Genomic DNA, 17072 nt, shown 5'->3' on the forward strand with positions numbered 1-17072 from the left:
GGTCAAATGAATCAATAAATGAATACACAGGAGCTTAGACAATTTTATATAAAAAACAACAACAAACAAACTGCGGTCTCTGACAATGAGACCCCAGCCCCTTTCCACACACCAGCCTAGACAATGTGACCACCAGGCCTGCCCCTAGGACCACTAAGCCCCAAGTTACATAGTTAGAAGCCCTGAGGATGGGGACAAAGGTTGGGTGAGTGGGCGGCCAAGGGGGTGTGGGTTCTAAAACCTATCACTTGAGTCAGGAAGGACGATGGTGTTGAGAAGAATAACTACCAGGGCTTCCAGTGCTGTGACAAAACCTCAGGTGCGTGGCCTTCTCGTCAAGTGTCCCCAATTCCACCTTGTTGGGGTGATCGCTGAGTCCCAGGGGGTCGCAGCTTTCTATAAGCTTACTGTGGCTGAACTGAGAAAGAAGGCTGTGCAGACGTCTATGGAAATGACCGTTCCAGCAAAGTGAGGAGATGAGGAAGACTGGTGTCTTTCAGAGTGCAAAGCCATTTGGGAATGTAAAGAATTTCTCTGGATTCCATGGAAGTTTCTCACTGACCTGTGTTCCTGAACTATGAACCATGAAACATGACTGTCTGGGCTAAGGGACAGAGTTTCTCTTGATATAAACAAATGATTAACAAATACTGTGGAAAAAGAAATAGAGAAAAAATAAAATAAAACCTATCAGTTGATTCCCACTTCCTCGCAAGGCGAGGCAGGCCGTTCCTGGGGAGCTTCCCCCCACTCTCTGCCCTCAGCTCTGGCAGAAGCTTCAGATGAGTGGTCTCCCAACTGGTCAGACTCACCAAGGGCTGAGAACACAAGGAAATCTGCCTGAAGCCTCCGGTTCTCTGAATTCCTTCCCTGTATCTGGTTCCCAACCACCATCAGCTGGTGGTGCCTGGAAGCCAGAGACCCGTTTCCACCTGCTCTCCGGTTCCCTGCTGAGTCATCGCTGCACCAGACCTGCCCTCTTCAAACCTTCTCTGGAAAGGCCTGAGGAAACAGGTCAGATCAGACCAAGTGACTCAACTATGTTCATGCCATTGGCTGCCTCTGGCAAAAAATAGGGTGACCTAGGTCATCCCAGTTATTCCCAAGTAGCTCCTGGGGCCCCAAGAGGACCTCACACAACCTTTATGTTCTTAGGTGGTTTCCATCACCTGCCTAGTCTGCACTTTGCCCCACTGCGTGTGATTGGGGGGGCGGGGGGAGGTGGGGGGAGCAGGGAAGGGTCTGGTAATTGAAGACTCACCCACAGTTGTAAGAAATAATTGAGATCCCCTTGTACATTTTGGCTAGCTTCTCCCAATAACTTTAGCAAACCTATATAGTTGGGATTACTTGAGTATATTTTTATTCCATTTTAGTATAGTACAATGCAAAACTATAGTATGACAACCAGAATAGTGGCATTGATAAACTCCATCAATCTTACTCGGATTTCTCCAGTAAGTGTGCGGTATTTCACTTATCAGACCACGAGAGCTTGGACCATTAGCAAATACCTGTAACACAGGGGACTTCACCCCGCTGCTCTGTCGGTGCCCCTACCAGCCCAAAGAAGCTGACAGGGCATGAAACCTCCCAGATGCCCTGCACTAGCCTCCTTCCTCCTTGTACTGGTTCATCCTCACAGCCACCTGGTTCATAGGCCCTAAGACTTGAGGCTTGCCTGACCAGGCGGTGGCACAGTGGATAGAGCGAAGACCTAGGTTCGAGACCCTGAGGTCGCCAGCTTGAGCGTGGGCTCATCTGGTTTGAGCAAAAGCTCACCAGTTTGGACCCAAGGTCACTGGCTCAAGGAAGGGGTTACTCAGTCTGCTGAAGGCCCGCGGTCAAGGCACATATGAGAAAACAATCAATGAACAACTAAGGTGTCGCAACGAAAAACTGATGATTGATGCTTTTCATCTCTCTCCGTTCCTGTCTGTCCCTATCTATCCCTCTCTCTGACTCTGTCTCTGTAAAAAAAAAAAAAAAAAAAAAAGACCAGGCTTGCCTGACCAGGCAGTGGTGCAATGCATAGAGCTTAGAGGACCCAGGTTCAAACCCTGAGGTCACTGGCTTGAGCATGAGACCATAGCCATGACCCCCATGGTCACTGACTTGAAACCAAGAGTCGCTGGCTTGAGCCAGGGGTCACTCGCTCTGTTGTACCACTCCACCCCCCACCCCACCCCCGTCAAGGCAAAAGCAATCAATGAACAACTAAGGTGATCCAAGGAAGAACTGATGTTTCTCATTTCTCTCCCTTCCTGTCTGTCCTCACCTGTCCCTCTCTCAGTCTCTGCCACACACACACACACACACACTACAGGCGCAGAGTGCGGGGGCTCGCGCTAGGGAGGAGCTCACGCAGTCAGCTACTACTCCTGCGCACAACCCAGAGGCCGGGGTGCCCCAGGACACACGTGGAGGCCTTGCGCGCGAGAGGTAGAGTCACGCCGTGGGGAACGTGCCGACACGCCGCATGCACGCCTAGGCTAAACGTTAGAGCGTGGCTTGGCTCCACACCTGGGTCCCAATTCGAAGAGCAGCGACGCGGACGCCAGCACGCGCCTCGCAATCTGAGTCCCGGGGCTGGGTGGGGGCTCAGCTGAGGTCCGCCCCGGGGCACGCCGGGAAACCGAGCGCCCCGCCCCGCCCCGCCCCGTGCGCTCTCCTCCCCCCGCTGCGCAGCCCTCGGCTGCCCCCTACCGCCGCGGGTGGACCCTGCAACCCGACCGTACCCGCCTTCGCGCCGCGGGATTGGCAGCTCCAGAAGTCTCCGGGCCGGCTGCCTTCCGCCACGGGATTGGCTGCGCCCCGGATCGGAGGCTCCGCCCATTTCCCCGGGTCCTTTGATCACGCGCCTCCTGGCTCTTCCGGGGCCCTGGAGCCAACCGAGGGCGTTCCTGTCCGGGCTGCTGCGGTGGGAGGTAAGGCATGGCCGGGTTGGATGGGCTGCAGAGCGTCGGCACGAGTCCACGCCTCGGGGTGCCGGGGTTGCAGGATGCCGGGGCCTCTCTGAGCTCCCTGCAAGCCTCCCTCTCCCGGCCTGAGCCTCCCAGAGCTCTGGGAACTACCTCGCGCTCGCCGTTGCTGGTTCGCATCCTAGGAGCGGCCTGACACCCTCCGCACCTCGACATGTATTCTAGAGTATGGGACGCTGTGCGTGCGACTAGGCACGCCCGGTGAACCCACGAACAACGGGACAGGTAGCTCACACCTTGCCCTCCGGTGGAGACTCCAGCGAACCAGGGTCTGGGACCGTGGGCATCTATGTGCACCCGCCCATGGACAGTCTTCTTGCATCTGTCCATGGGATCTGACCCTCTCCGCCGCTTGTCAGCCCAGGCCAGAAGAGGAGGGACCTGGACAGAGCCCTGAGTGGGGACCACAGGGAGGTGACATCAACTCACAGATGCACTCCAGCCCTAACCACTTGTGTCCACCCAGGCAGGGGGGTACCTCAGCCTGAAGTGTGGGGACTGGATCAGGACTAAGGCAGGCTTCTTCAAATGCTCCCACCTCCCCCGCTCAGGCCACAGTACAGGACCCTTCTATTTTCCTAATCTCCCCATTTTGCTGCACTGAGTAGGTGCTGGCAGCTCAGTGTCTCAGGAGGTCCGGGCAGGAGCTGGGAACCTATGTCTAACCTTTCCCCTGGAGTTGAGATCTGCAAAAATGTTTGGCCAGCACCTGAGCTGGGCCCCACCCTGACTTGGGGATAGGAGCTGGGCAGAACTCAGTCCCTGAGTCTGGGTCTCCCCTGAGTGCCCCGGATTTGCTGTGAGTCACTGGAGGATTAACCCCGCGTTAGCCTGGAGGATTCCTCGTCCCAGTGCCTAACCTAAGTTTGGATACCTCATCAGCTCTTGGGAAAGGGATCCCGAGCCTGGCTGTCACCGTGGGTGTAATTGATAACCTCCCTTTTCCTCCCCAGGGAGCCCAGCGGAGGCGCCCTCCCAAGGCACTACTGCCCATGCTGACCACCCAGCCCTCCAACTGCCGATGTCATGAGTAACACCACGGTCCCCAATACCCCCCAGGCCAACAGTGACTCCATGGTGGGCTATGTGTTGGTGCCTTTCTTCCTCATCACCCTGGTCGGGGTGGTGGTGGCTGTGGTAAGGAGCCCCCCCCCCCATTCACACATACACCCCTGCACCTTGGCTCAGGCGGCCTGCATGGGCCTGGTCAGGCCTGCATACGACATCTCCGCTGTCCTGCTGTTAGCGGGGGTGGAGGCGGGTGGGCTGTCCTGGGCTCCCAGCCTCCACAGTGCTGTGTCTCTGTTACAGGTCATGTATGTCCAGAAGAAAAAGCGGTGAGTGTCCCTGTCTCCCTCCCCAGTACGACCTCCCCCACATTTGGCTTCCATTTCTTCCCATAGGATCTGAGTTCTCCACACACATGGAAGGTGCCCCTCAGCTATCCTGATGGGAGCCTGAAAACCCCTACATCCCCTTGTTAGGTCTTCCTGCCCAGGCTCCGCTTGCCCGCTGCGGAGAGGCCCCTTGTAGGACGGTCCATGTGTTCTTAGAGCCTGGGGGACTGGAGACAGGGCAGGCAGATGTTTGAGGAAGGGGGTCCCAGGCTGAACCCCCCCTCGCCTGCCCCCCAGGGTGGACCGGCTTCGCCACCACCTGCTCCCCATGTATAGCTACGACCCCGCTGAGGAGCTACACGAGGCCGAGCAGGAGCTCCTCTCTGACGTGGGAGACCCGAAGGTGAGCGCTTGCGGCAGTGGGAGACCCGAAGGTGAGCGCTTGCGGCAGTGAGTTTGCGTGGTGGAGTGGGGGTGGTGTCTCTGCTGTGAGGAGGCTCCTCCTCCAAGACCATGCAGTGGACTCCCAGGGGCCGGAGCCCAGTGGTGGCCTGCTCCCCTACAGGTGGTGCACGGCTGGCAGAGCGGCTACCAGCACAAGCGGATGCCCTTGCTGGATGTCAGAACCTGACTCCCTTGCCCTGCTGCGTGCTGGGTCTCCATCCCGCCTCCCACCGGCCCCAGACCCATCACCTCACTGCTCCCTAGCCCTTCGCTTTGTGGGCTCACTGGTCCTCCCGGGGGCATCAGGGCAGCTCTCCATGGGCGCCATCCTTCTCCAGCCCAACTAGGTTTTGGAGTTCTCTCACTGGTGACAGGGCCTGATGTATAGTGTTCAGTATATATATTTTGTAAATAAAATGTTTTGTGGCTAGGGGTGTGATTTCTTCAAGAGGGTGTTAGATGACCTTTCTCGGAGCTGACTCACTCTTGTCCTCCCCCCCCCCCCCCCAACCCTGGTTCCCACCTTTATCTGCTCTGGGCATATCAGAGAAAAAGGCAACAGTCCAGAAAAGGATATTTTTTTTTTTATTCAAGTAACTGCAAATAGGAAACCAAAGGGGGGGCCCCAGGCTGGGACAAATCACGGCCATCTCCTCCCTGGCAGAACAAGGGGAGAAGGTGGCTCTATTGTTGGCCATCAACACGGGCCCCTCCCCCCTGCTCACTCTGCTGCAGCATCCTAGGGGCAGAGCCCCCCTTCCCTGGGACTGGGGTTGCCGGTTCCCAGCCTGCTTTGCCCCAGGCCCCTTCCCAAGAGTCTCTTGGAGGGGAGTGTGGGCAGAACAGGAGGCAGTGAGGATGAAATTTGGCGCTGATAGCAGCAGCAATAACAGATGTCTAAGAATGAAACAAACAAAAAACAACACAACTGTCCAGAGGTAGTTTGTGAACAGAGGAAAGATGGAACCAGAACCTTGGGGGGTGGGGAGGAGCAAGGGGGGGCAGGCAAGGCTGGCTCCTGGTTAGTGCCCCATGTTAGGGGAGGGGAGACTCAAGCCTAGAGTGGAAGCAGACAGGGGAGGGGGCTCACACCCCTCCTGCCTTCTCTTCCTGTGCCCCAGAGCAGGCCGCCCAAACTAGAGCAGGGCCTACGCAAGGCAGGGAAGGCAGGGGTGAGCTGCCCCTGTGAGACACAGGTTGGTGGGGCATCTTTGGGCCAACCAGCCCTATCCATGACCACACATGCTGCTGTCGCCGCCAGTACAGTGGAGCGGGCATGTCAGAGTGAGATGGCGCTCGGGCCCCTTTAAGGCCGGGGAGCCCTCCCAGGCCCCTTAATAGGAGGCCAGAGGTAAGAGTGGGAAAGGGACCCCCCCCAAACCAGGAGCCCAGTCAGCAATGTCCCCACCACCGAGGGAGCAAGGACGCAGCAGGCGCAGGATGCGGCTAAGTGAGAAGTCAGCTTTGTCCAGGAGGGCGAGTGAGTGAGTGCACGTGGGCGGGTGAGGGGCGTCTGGGAACCGAAACCAAAGGAACGCTGTTCCCCACTCGGGCCGCCAGGGCCCTGCAGCGGCTGGTGTGCTGTGTAGTGTGGTGGTGCGGGTGGCGGGCGGGTGCAGGGGTGGTGGTGACCGGGGCCCGGGGACGACGGGGGCGGGGCAGGGGAGCGGAGCTGTCCAGTCCCAGGAGGAAACTGCTCCTCAGGGGTGGGGGGCGCGGCCCGGTCACTGCTCCTCCTCTGAGGACTCCTGCGAGATGCCCTCTTCTTCCTCCTTCTCCTATGAGGTGGGCAGGGCCGTGAGCTCGTGCGCCAGGCCGGCCCTCCTCCACTCCATCCCCATTCATGGGGGAGGGCGCACAGGCCTCCAGCCCCCACCTCTCCCTGGCTCTTCAGAAGGGGATGAGTCAGGGCTGAGTGTGTGGGTGACTCAGCAACCTCCACAGCCCGGTTTCATTCATAAAAAAAGGAAGAATTTCAGGGGAGGGAAAAAAACCACACACACACACGCGGCTGCTCTCACACAGCCACCCTCCCCTGCCTTGGGGCCAGTGGTGGGGGGACCTGGGACCAGCAGACCTCCGTGCAGCAGCATGTCCGCGTCCGCGGGGAAGGGAGCGCTGGGGGGGAAGGGAACACAGCGGGGGGGGGGGGGCCGCCGGGAGGCAGGGAGAGGAAACGGGAAGGGGCAGCTGGCAGGGCACGGGAGAACCAGGTTGGACCAGGCAGCTGCCCGGGCTGTGGGGCGGTGGCCGCAGGCTGACCCCGGGCCAGGGCGGGGAGGAAGGGGAAGTGTGTCCAGCCGGGGCTCACTCACGGGGCGGGAATGTCGGCACACCACAGGGGCTGCAGCCCCCGTGCCAGGCAAACTCCAAAACAACTTGTTTCCTGTTACTCACTCCTGGGGCCCAGCCAGCACCCCCTGTCCCCAAACCGGGCAGTTGCTCAGCTCGAGGAAAGAACGGATGCCTCAGGGAGTTCAGGGAGCAGGTTGGGGAGAGGAAAGGGCCAACTGGAGGGGCGCCCCCTAGAGGCAGTCTCCTGACTTGGCACGCCTCCTTCCACTGCCAGCTATCTGGGGGCCCAGAAATGGAAGGCGCCTCCACGTGGGATCAACCTCAGCTCCCACCTGCATTGGCCCGCCCCCCGGCTGAGCTCTTTGCGCAGTTTCTTCCTCTCACCAGGATCAGGGCAAAGGCAAACCCCACCCCTCCCCCATGTGATGTCCTTCCTCATTTCTATAATGGAGGACAAACAAGAGGACATCTGAGACCCCCCCCCCCAAGAAGCCAAGACATCCCCCATTGCATTTTATGCAGGACAAGGGTCTGTTACTTGGGGCCTCTCACTTCTCATGGACACACAGCCCTTTAAAAGCCCTAGGGTAGGTGCCAGGAGCCGGGGCCCTGGGCAAATCCCATCCCCTCTCTTGGGTCCTGCATAAAATGCAATGTCCTAGCATCCCTGGCCCTGCAGGTCAGGGAGAGTGGTCTTCCCACGTGGACCCACAGGGTCAGGTAGGCGCCACGTTCTTTAGCACCTCTCGCCCCTGAGAGCCAGGCCGCACGCCGCCCCCACCTACCAGTTTTTTGGGTCTGCCCCTTGGTTTCCTTCCTGGAGTTGTGGTGGTTTTCTAGACAGTCAAAAAGAAGACCCACTAAGTCACGCATGTCCCTGACAGTGCTCACGCCATGACCGGAGCCCAGGATGGTGAGGGAGCAGAGGGACAGAGCTGCCTACCTCTGCTCAGGACAGCCCAGGAATCTCGCCCCAGCCAGCAGGCCCACCCCAGTCCAGCTGGTGATGACTGACCACCACGTTACCCCCCCAAATATACACACACGCCCCCCACTCCCTCCCCCACCCATGACTCAGAGGATATGAGTCGTGTCTTACAAAAAAATAAAATAAAAAACAAAACAACTTCACTGAAAGCCCAAGGCCTGCGGGAAGCTGGCCTCCCCTGGTTTCCCCCCACTCTCTCAGGACCCAAGGGACCCCCCGATGGAAGGTGGCATTCTCAGCTCAGGGGCTGCTGCAGGACTTCTGACTTGATTTCCCCACTGTCCTAGGCAGGACCAAAGACCCAGAAGTGAGACCTCTGTCATCATCACCCTGCATTCCCCAATGAGCAAAGCCCCACTGCCTGCCACCCGTATACTGGGACAGAGGGCGCCGAGTTGGGCTAAGCCGGCCCTTTCCTCGCCTCCCCTCCTTCATGCACTAGGACCGCACTGTCCGTCCCCCCCCCAAGTCTCACCCGGGTCTTGGCAGCTCCCTTGTTTTTGCTCCCCTTTGGCCTGCCCCGAGGTCTCTTCGGTGTTGGCACTTCACTGGGCTCCTTCTGCAAAGAGGAGAGAGAAGCAGTCAGAAACAGATGCCACCTGTCCCACCCCTTTCAGAAGATATCCCCAGACCCCAAACCGACAGGGTTCAAGTCAGCAAGCCATCACACCCTGACCCAGGAATCTACATGGCCCGGGCAAGTCCTTGGGAATTCAGTTTGACCGTCTTTTGCGAAGTCCCTCCCTGTGACAGTGAGACCTCTGGAAAAGGTTATCACGGGTGCAGACAGGCAGGCAGCTCTGCCTCGGACTCACCCGAAGATCCTGGAAAACCACTTACTGCCTGAGCCTCAGTTTCCTCATCTATAAATGGTGACAAGACTTACCCGCAGGGCGTCATGAAAATTAAATGAAGCACGTAGACGTGTGTCTAGCCTTGGGCCACGATCATTTCTGATGACATGTGCTGGACACTTGCGAGGGTGCAGAGTAGAAAGGACACCTCCCCCTGGAGGGAGCCTCCAGCCTCTACCTGCAAACCAGCCCCCTCCAGGCAGCCTCCCAGGGAGAAGAAACCCCAGAGATCCTTGCCATTGTTGCCACTAAAATTTTAATAAGCCCGAGGCAGAATAAAAAGCTGCTGCATAATGCATAGAAGCTGGGCAGTAAAGGCACGTCAGCTACGGTTTCCCACGGGCCGCTGCTAACGACGGGCCGGTAACTCAACACTCCGTTCTGACCCCCACCCCACCCCAGCTAACGTGCCGGCGAGGAGGCCCAGGGAACCAGACTACAAGGATGAGCTCCCCCATATCCTGGGCGCAGAGAGAGGCAGCTGAATGCCACCCAGGCTCTTCATGACTCGTGTCTCCCAGAGCCAGGGCAGCCCACTCTCTCTCTCTGCCTCCTGATGGGGCCTGCCGTATAGCGTAGGGGGACAAGGACTGACCTCAGTCTCCCCTCCTCTTCCCCAGGAAGGGGAAGTAACTGGACCTCACCCACAGCCGCTGCTCCATGAGAGACCGAGAGCTCCACCATGGAACAGGTGGCCCCACCGTGCAAGGTGGCCTTCTAACCCTGTGGAAGGACCGCACCAGGGTCCCCAGGGTGTCCCCCTGCCACCAACTCCCCAACAGTTTCCATCTCTTGAGCTTTCGTTTTCTTTTACAGAGCAAAAGGGAAAGCCCAGTCCAGGGCTTCCGGCAGTGCGGCCGCGAATGGGTCCCGGTGACTGGCCCAGGAAGTACAGAAACTGCCGATGAGCATAGACACTTTTATAGTAAATCAACGGGGTGATATGTGTGATGATGCTCACGATTAAAAATCCTAGGCTTCTATTTCTCTTTGTGTTCCTAGTTCACCCTTGCTATCCCATACACACACTGGTCTACGGTGGGCTGGAAACAGAGTGGGTGGTCTACCACAGCGAGCACGGGCCTGTGTGAGCAGGGGGTCATGGGCTGGGGCTTTCCGACACAGGCTCAGCCCCACTCTGTCCCCGGGTCTCAGGAGGATGCGACAGGGTTGGTGAATGTAGGTAGGACATGCAGACCGTGTGCGGGGAGCAGACACAGACAGGAATGATTCTGCACCCTTCCATTCCTGCTTCGCCTGCCAAAACACCGGGTACCTCCCTAGCCCAAAGGGGTAAACTGAGGCAAAGACGTGGACACCCACCTGACTCCCTACCAGCGCCGTCCCGGGACTCACCGGAGGCTGCTTGCGGGGCCTGCCCCGCCCTCGCTTCTCGGTGCCGTCCTTTTCCTGCTTGGAGGCCAAGGGCTGGCTGGACTTCGAACTCGACTCGCTCATCTTCCCTTCCTACGAAGCAGGCGGAGGAGCGATGCTGGGGATGCTGGAGGCAGGGACGCGGCTTCAGACAATACACCTCCACACCTGTTGCGGCCACCTCCTACCCTTGTGCCTCCCCCACTGCAAGCGCCCCGCAGCAAGGCGGCCTGCTCCTGGGGTGCCCTGGGTTCCCACCCTGTGCCACGGGGTGGGGCTGGGCCGTTGGTCCTAATCAGCTCCTTATCTCCTGTTCAGAAGAGCTCTTTGTTACCCTGCCACCTACACAGGGCCAGGGCCTCAGGCACATGCAGCCCAAACTTGGCTCTGAGGGTAAGGCTGCCCTGCGCAGCCCCTCTCTCTAGCCAGCTTCTGCCCTTTCACAAAGCCTGGGGAGCGCCCAGGGAGCAAGGGAGGAAAGGTAAGCAGAGGAAATGAGCCCCAGGCCCATGGCAGCCACAAGCTGCAATCCCCCCACCCCCCTCGCTGACAATACTGTCAAGGCCCAAGTCTCAGGACCAGAAGCTAGAAGGGCCAGCCTTGACACTCCATACCAATTACAGGGCCAGGGTCGGTGCCCAGACCTCACCAGTGCCCCCCCCCCTGCTCCTTCCCAGGGAAATTGCCTGGGATCCAAAGATGGGGGACATAATTGGAAAATGGGAAGACGGTTGAACCACGGTGGGTGAGTTGGAGGAAAAGGAGCCCCAAACTGAAAGATGGGTCTACTATCTTCCCTCCCATCCTGCCCACCTGCAGTCAGATGAGATCTTTCCCTTTGATGCGGCTTACAGGAAGGGCATCTCCAACTGAGACAGACCCTTCTAGCGGGCCCCCTGGCAAGGCCAACCCTAAAAGCTTCTTGGTCTTTTTCTAGCATGTTCCCTCATCTTAGAAGTCTGTTTTGGTTTAGTCAGCCCCACTATTCCAGTTTATCTAAACTCTCCGCCTGCAAGGACACCTACAATCTGCAGTTGGGAACCTCTTCTAGAGATTTAAAAAGAATAGAGCGCCCCCCCCACTTTCCCATCTCTGCCTTCCCTGGTATTATCCCCAAGTCACAGACAAAAGACTTGAATTATGATATCTATTGCTCCACACCCCCACGTGGACCGAAACCTGGCTGCCTTTGGTAAAGGGTGGGCCCAAGTGGCTCCACTTCTGAAAGCCCGAGACAGTAAAATGGGGGTAAATGTAAGATAGCTACCTGCCTCAACCACCTCTCCAGACTGCTCCAAGGGCCAAGCCAGACAATAGTTTTAAAGTGCCAAAACAAGGAGATGTCTTCATCCAAAATGAGAACTAGGACATTTGAAAATGCCTTCTTTCCCCATTTCAGATTTCCAGACAATTACCAATTTTAACCCAAAGGGGGGGGGGGGGACGGACGACATTTTTGCAAACTTGTGACTTCCAGAGGACCCCCATCCTCAAAGTTTGGGGATGCTCCAGACGGTGGGGCTTTTTCTAGTCATTATTCTGCTTTATAGTATTTCAGACTTGGAGACCCTTTTAAACAAGGTGGTTGGCGATTTATTCTGTTTCATCATTAGTGGCTTGGCCTACTCTGTAATTACAGGCAGTGATTAGAATCTTCTATTACACCACAGGTCCCCTTTCAAACTAAACATCAAAATTAATCAGCTAAATGAGTACTGACCTCATATGAGGTCTGCGGGAGGCCCCCTCAGAGAGACGTTCTCCTTAGATGAAGCTGGTCCCTAATCCTAAACAGTCTGGGCCCAACCTGCTGGGATCTTGGTGGGTCTCCCTGGAGGTTCCTGTTTCATCTGGTGCTTCCCCCTACCTCTGACTGTGGGGGGCCCTTGAATCCCCCCACCTACCCCAAATCCAGACCTCCATGAATTGAACAAAGGCCTGAGGCCCTCCTCTCTTGTGAGACCAACAAATGCTGTCTCTTCCACCACCTGTTTCTGAACATCAGACAGACCAGGCATGCAGAAACCACGTTAGGGGCCCAATCTCAATCCTTCCATTTATAATGCCTTTTAGGACTCAAACTTGTTTCCTCTGTACATGGGGCCCACAATGTGCACTCCACAAATGCTAAGAGAATAATCTGCAGGAATGACCCCAGGAAACCACGAGACTACCTAGTTTTCCCAAAAAAGTAGTCCAGAGAGCTCTGCTAAATTGCCTAAGGTCACACAGCAAGTTGACGAACAGGATGGAGTAGGTTCCTGGCGACCCTCTAGCAGAACACCCTCCTTACCCTCCTGGAGGCTGGTTAAGTCCCTGTGGCCCCCTGCTCCACACCCCGCCTCAGGGCGACTCTGCAAGTGCCTGCGCTTGGACGTTGCAGGTCGACCGGCGGGACGAGGGGCCATAACGCGCGGGGGGAGGGGCGCAGGCCGCTCTAGCAGGCGCGGGAAACCGATGCACCCCGACCGCATGCACCGCCACGCGGGTGCACCCGGCCCCACTTCCTGCCAGAGGGGGCACCCAAGCCCGCCTTGGGGCAGGAAACCTGGCGCGCGCGGGCACGGGGGAGAGGAAGAAAGCTACCTCCCTACGCGCTCTCCCCGCAAAATAAAGCCCCAGGAACATAAATTGAAACGGGGAGTCAAAGGGACTAGTTCCAACAGAGCCCAGTAAAGCAGAGAAACCAGTTTGTGGGGGCGGAGGGCAGGCCTGGCCCAGGGGCTGAGGAGGCGCGCGGGCCGGGCCAGAGGTAGGGTCGAGGTGAAGCCCCAAACCCAGGCCCGCGATTCGGCCTCATCTGCGGAAGGGAGCACCAGGTAAAGGCCGAGTAAGGGCTGGGCCGAATTGCGGGGTTCCTGCCCATCCCCCTCACTTCTAGAACTTCCCCAGGCTGCGAGGGACGGCCGGCCCCCCACTCTCCCGCTGCGCCGCAGCCAGTTCCTCTCCCCACCCCACCCCAGCCAGGGCCCGGGCCCGGCCCGGGCCCGGGCTCGGGCGGGAGCGGCGAGCGCGAGGTGCATCGGGATCCGCCGGGTGCACAAGTCGCGCTCGCCGCAGCCGCGCGCCCCCTCCCCCACCGCGCGCCTTTCCCGGGTCCCCGCCCCCCGCAGGGCGCCCGCCGCGCGGGGGAAGGGGTGCCGGCGCCCTCCCCACGCCTGCGGGCCCCGCCGTCCGCCCCCGCGCCGCGCGGCCCTCCTCCGCCCGCGGCTCGCGCAGTCCGGGCCTGGGAATAAAGCTGGAGGCGCGCGCTGCAGCCCCCGGCGCCTTGCAGGAGGAGCGGCGGGGGCGCGGGCGCCCCCCTCCGTCGCGGGCCCCGGGGACGACTCACCGCGAGCTCGGCCGCCGGCCTGTGGTGCGCTCTTCGGCTGCTAGGAGCGACGGTGCTGGGCGCTGGGGACCGGCCTGGCTCCGCTGCCGCCGCCGCTGGTAGCAAATGCGGATCTGAAACCGGGAGAGAGCAGAGGCGCTCAGAGACCGCCACCGCCGCGTGCTCGCCGCCCAGGCCCCCGCGGGGTATTTATGTGTCACATCCAGGCGGGGGAACAAAAATATTCCCCCTTCCCCCGAAGGATGGCGAGGGGCAGGAAGCTAGGCACCGCCAGTGCGCGGCCTCAATAAATAAATAATTTAATTAAATGATATATATTAAAAAAATGAAGCCACCGGAGGGGCCGCGAACTCACGCCTTCTTGGAGCCGCGCCAGCACCAGAAATAGCCCGGGCTCGGAGTCCCAATTAGAGGAGCGCAGCCCCGGCTCAGGGGAGCTTAAAAAGAGCGACCCAGGGGCAGGGGGGACGGGCCCGCCCGCGCCAGTCGTGTCACTGAGGGGGCGGGGCCATGCAAATGAGCCAGGGGATTTAAAAGGGCGGCCGCCCGCCAGCCGCCCCGCTGTTGGGTGCTGACTTCGGGGAGGGGCGAACAGTTCCGAAGCCGGGGGCGGGCTGAGAACACGAGGTGCCGACCCACTCCCCACTGTCTCTGGTCGGAAGACCTGGGAAAGGGCACAGACAGGTCGCCAAGGAGCTTTTCGTGGGTTTAGAGGCGGAGGGTGTCCTTACTGCCTGGAACGGGGGGCGGCCCCCCACCCCCGGCAGTCACCTCTAGGGGCCTTCGGGACGTGTGGGCCTGCCGCCCGCGGGGCGCGAGGGTCTGGATGGCGTTGGCGTCGGCGGGGTCCGTGCGGGCGGGAGGGGTGGAAACACGCGGGCTCGAGAGTTCCGCGGCCTACTCACCGCCCCCTTGCCCACGTATAGGCGCCCCCCTTCCCCTGGGCGGACAGGTGTCAGCATGTCCATTTCAGTGCCAACCCGCGTGTGGCTGGTGAAATAAAGGTCTTAAGAAACTCAAACAGTGGATCTTGTGAAACCCAGAGTTTCAATTTATTAATGGCCCTGAGTGAACCAAAATCAAGGTGAATTCTTAAAGCAAAGCAAAAAAAAAAAAAAAAGGGTTCGGCGCAGGTAAACCTTAGGGAAGGTTCCTTCAGAAGCACGCTCTCCTCCCACTTAGCGCCCTGGCCCCCATCCGCTGGGACTTTTAAGAAACAAGAAAGCGTGAGCCAATGATCGCCTGGAAGCACTTTGAGGGCAGGGACTGAGCCCACGCGAGCCATGCGCGCCATGCGCGCCATGCCCGCCAAGCCGGGCGCGCTGCGCCGGCTCAACAAAGACTTGTTGCGCGGCCGAAAAGGAAGCCCAAGGGGAAAGATGGCGGGGAGGGCGGTGGGAGAAGAAAGGGCGCCGTGAGTGGCGCGCCCTGCAGGCCGGGCCGGGGCCTATCCCAAGCGCACCTCCCTCCCGCGCCTGGTCCCCGAGGCGGCCTTCCACACCTCCCGTGATGCAGGGAGTTGCAATGCGGCCCGGTGACAGGGTTGTGACTCATGTTTTTCTTCCTCTCCGGTCAGCCAAGGCCCCGGCCCAGCCCCCTCCTCAAGGGGCACGCTGGCGGTGGAGGGGCGACTCCAGGAAAACCCTGAGCAGAGTAGAAGCGGGATGGGGAGCCGGAGGGGCCGGGCCTCCTGGTTTCAAGAATGTTTCAGGAATGTTTCCGGTGGGGGTGGGGATACGAGGCGGGAGTGGGCCCAGCCCCCACCCGGGGCAGCACGTGCTCGGCCGGGTGGGGGCGGGGCGCCCGGGCGGGAAGGCGCTGGGGGCCAATAGAACCGGTTCAAAGGAGAGGGCGCGGGGTTGGCGGGGCCGGGGCTGGCCCGACGTGGGGGTGGGCGGGGAGGCTGCCCTCCCGCGCCTCCGCCCGCCGCCCACGCCCAGGTAGAACGCAGTCCTGGAGAAGTCCCCAGGCTGCCCCTGGAAGGGAGAGGAAGTCACCGAAGGGCGACCTGAGAGCAGAGGAGGGTGGAGGGGAGCGCGAGGGAAGGCTGGGGGAGGGGCGGCCTGCCCCTTTGTCTGGAGCCGGGCGTAGGGGGTGGGGCGGGGTGTAACGGGTGTAACGCGCGCTGCTCCATCTTTGTGCCTTACGCGCCGTGCTTGTGCTTAGTAGGCCGCGAGTAGAGTTGGCCCAATGGCATGGAGTTGTTAGCTCCAGAACCTTCACAGCGTTGAGTGGAAAGACGACCCTAAACCCCCTAACGCTACCCCTTCGGGTTACAGGACCCTTCCAGCAACCCGGGTGCCCAGGTTGGGGCCAGGGGTAGCCCCCACAGAGTGGTGTTCCCCTGGACACATCCCTTCCCAAGGCACGCCAGGCTTCTAGGCCAGGCCTGGGCTGGTGGCCAGGAAGGGCTTGTGCGGCCTGGGGCTGTCCTGAGAGACAGGTGGGGAAGAGAGAGGGCCCTCCGTCTCCAGTAGGCTGTGGGACAGACTTGGCCAACTTTTTTGGCCCACTTCTCAACCAGCGGACTTGATCTTATTTTTTCCTTCCTCACTGACTTTTTTCTTACCTTGTATTATGTGTATTTTTTGTAAGCCACCTCAGTCCCTCTGGAAGGAAGCAGATATAAATAAATTTCTAGGCAAATATAGTAGTTTGTTCTTCTCCAGGGTTACCCACACCCTTGAAATCCAAATAACTGCCGCTGACCCCCCACCTCCATGCTTTCTGGATTGCAAATGCCCTGCAGTCACTTCCCGTTCTTTCCTCTTTCAATAAGTATTGAGCAGAAGGGTGAGTGGTACGGATTTAAAAAACAAGTAAGACCTAGAATAGTCCTTGTTCCTGTGAATTTTATGTCTAGAAGAATCAGAACCAGAAACTCATGAGAGGAACAATTTCCCTAGGTGTCAGGAGGCAGAAAGCATTCATTATTCAGAATTTACTGAGGGTCCACTATGTACCAAGAACTGGTCCATGCTCTTGGGCAGAATCAGTGAGCAAAGGAAAGTTTCCTGTGCCCTTTTTTTTTTTTTTTTAAGATTTTATTTATTCATTAGAGAGAGAGAGAGAGGAGCAGGAAGCATCAACTCCTATATGTGCCTTGACCAGCAAGCCCAGGGTTTTGAACCGGCAACCTCAGCGTTTCCAGGTTGATGCTTTATCCACTGCGCCACCACAGGTCAGGCTCCTGTGCCCTTTTTGTTTGTTTTTAGAGAGAGAGGGAGAGAGACAGACAGGAAAGGAAAGAGATAAGAACCATCAACTCGTAGTGGGGTCACTTTTAGTTATTGATTGCTTCTCATACAGGCCTTGAGTAGGGACAGGGGCTGAAGCTGAGCCAGCGACCCCTTGCTCAAGCCGGCAACCCTGAGATCATGTTAATTATCCCCACACTCAAGCTGGAGAACCTGGACTCAAGCCAGTGACCCTTGGAGTTTTGAACCTGGGACTTAAGTGTCCTAGGTG

General features: G+C 58.8%; 2 protein-coding genes across 5 annotated transcripts; one reads left to right on the forward strand and one right to left on the reverse strand.

Moving 5' to 3' along the window:
* Positions 1 to 2841: 2841 nt before the first annotated feature.
* On the forward strand, positions 2842 to 5192 carry SMIM29 (small integral membrane protein 29). Of its 2 annotated transcripts, none has more exons than XM_066361444.1 (5): positions 2842 to 2927; positions 3935 to 4118; positions 4293 to 4318; positions 4616 to 4721; positions 4884 to 5192. In XM_066361444.1, the coding sequence occupies exons 2-5, from the start codon at positions 4008 to 4010 to the stop codon at positions 4947 to 4949; spliced, it is 309 nt and encodes a 102-aa protein (XP_066217541.1). In that variant the 5' UTR covers positions 2842 to 2927; positions 3935 to 4007; the 3' UTR covers positions 4950 to 5192. The 2 variants fall into 2 exon arrangements, with proteins under 2 accessions (XP_066217541.1, XP_066217542.1); XM_066361445.1 differs by lacking the exon at positions 2842 to 2927 and adding an exon at positions 3155 to 3206.
* A 132-nt stretch (positions 5193 to 5324) lies between these two features.
* HMGA1 (high mobility group AT-hook 1) lies at positions 5325 to 14097 on the reverse strand. 3 transcript variants are annotated; one of them, XM_066359615.1, is made up of 6 exons: positions 13960 to 14097; positions 13605 to 13717; positions 10256 to 10400; positions 8521 to 8604; positions 7843 to 7893; positions 6349 to 6540 (listed from the first exon to the last, which is right to left on the reverse strand). In XM_066359615.1, the coding sequence occupies exons 3-6, from the start codon at positions 10355 to 10357 to the stop codon at positions 6487 to 6489; spliced, it is 291 nt and encodes a 96-aa protein (XP_066215712.1). In that variant the 5' UTR covers positions 10358 to 10400; positions 13605 to 13717; positions 13960 to 14097; the 3' UTR covers positions 6349 to 6486. The 3 variants fall into 3 exon arrangements, with proteins under 3 accessions (XP_066215713.1, XP_066215712.1, XP_066215711.1); XM_066359614.1 differs by having other exon boundaries at positions 10223 to 10400; XM_066359616.1 differs by lacking the exon at positions 13960 to 14097 and having other exon boundaries at positions 5325 to 6537; positions 7839 to 7893; positions 10223 to 10366; positions 13605 to 13715.
* Positions 14098 to 17072: the final 2975 nt, after the last annotated feature.

The sequence above is a fragment of the Saccopteryx leptura genome, chromosome 1 (assembly GCF_036850995.1).
Source record: "Saccopteryx leptura isolate mSacLep1 chromosome 1, mSacLep1_pri_phased_curated, whole genome shotgun sequence".
NCBI classification, from domain to species: Eukaryota; Metazoa; Chordata; class Mammalia; order Chiroptera; family Emballonuridae; genus Saccopteryx; species Saccopteryx leptura.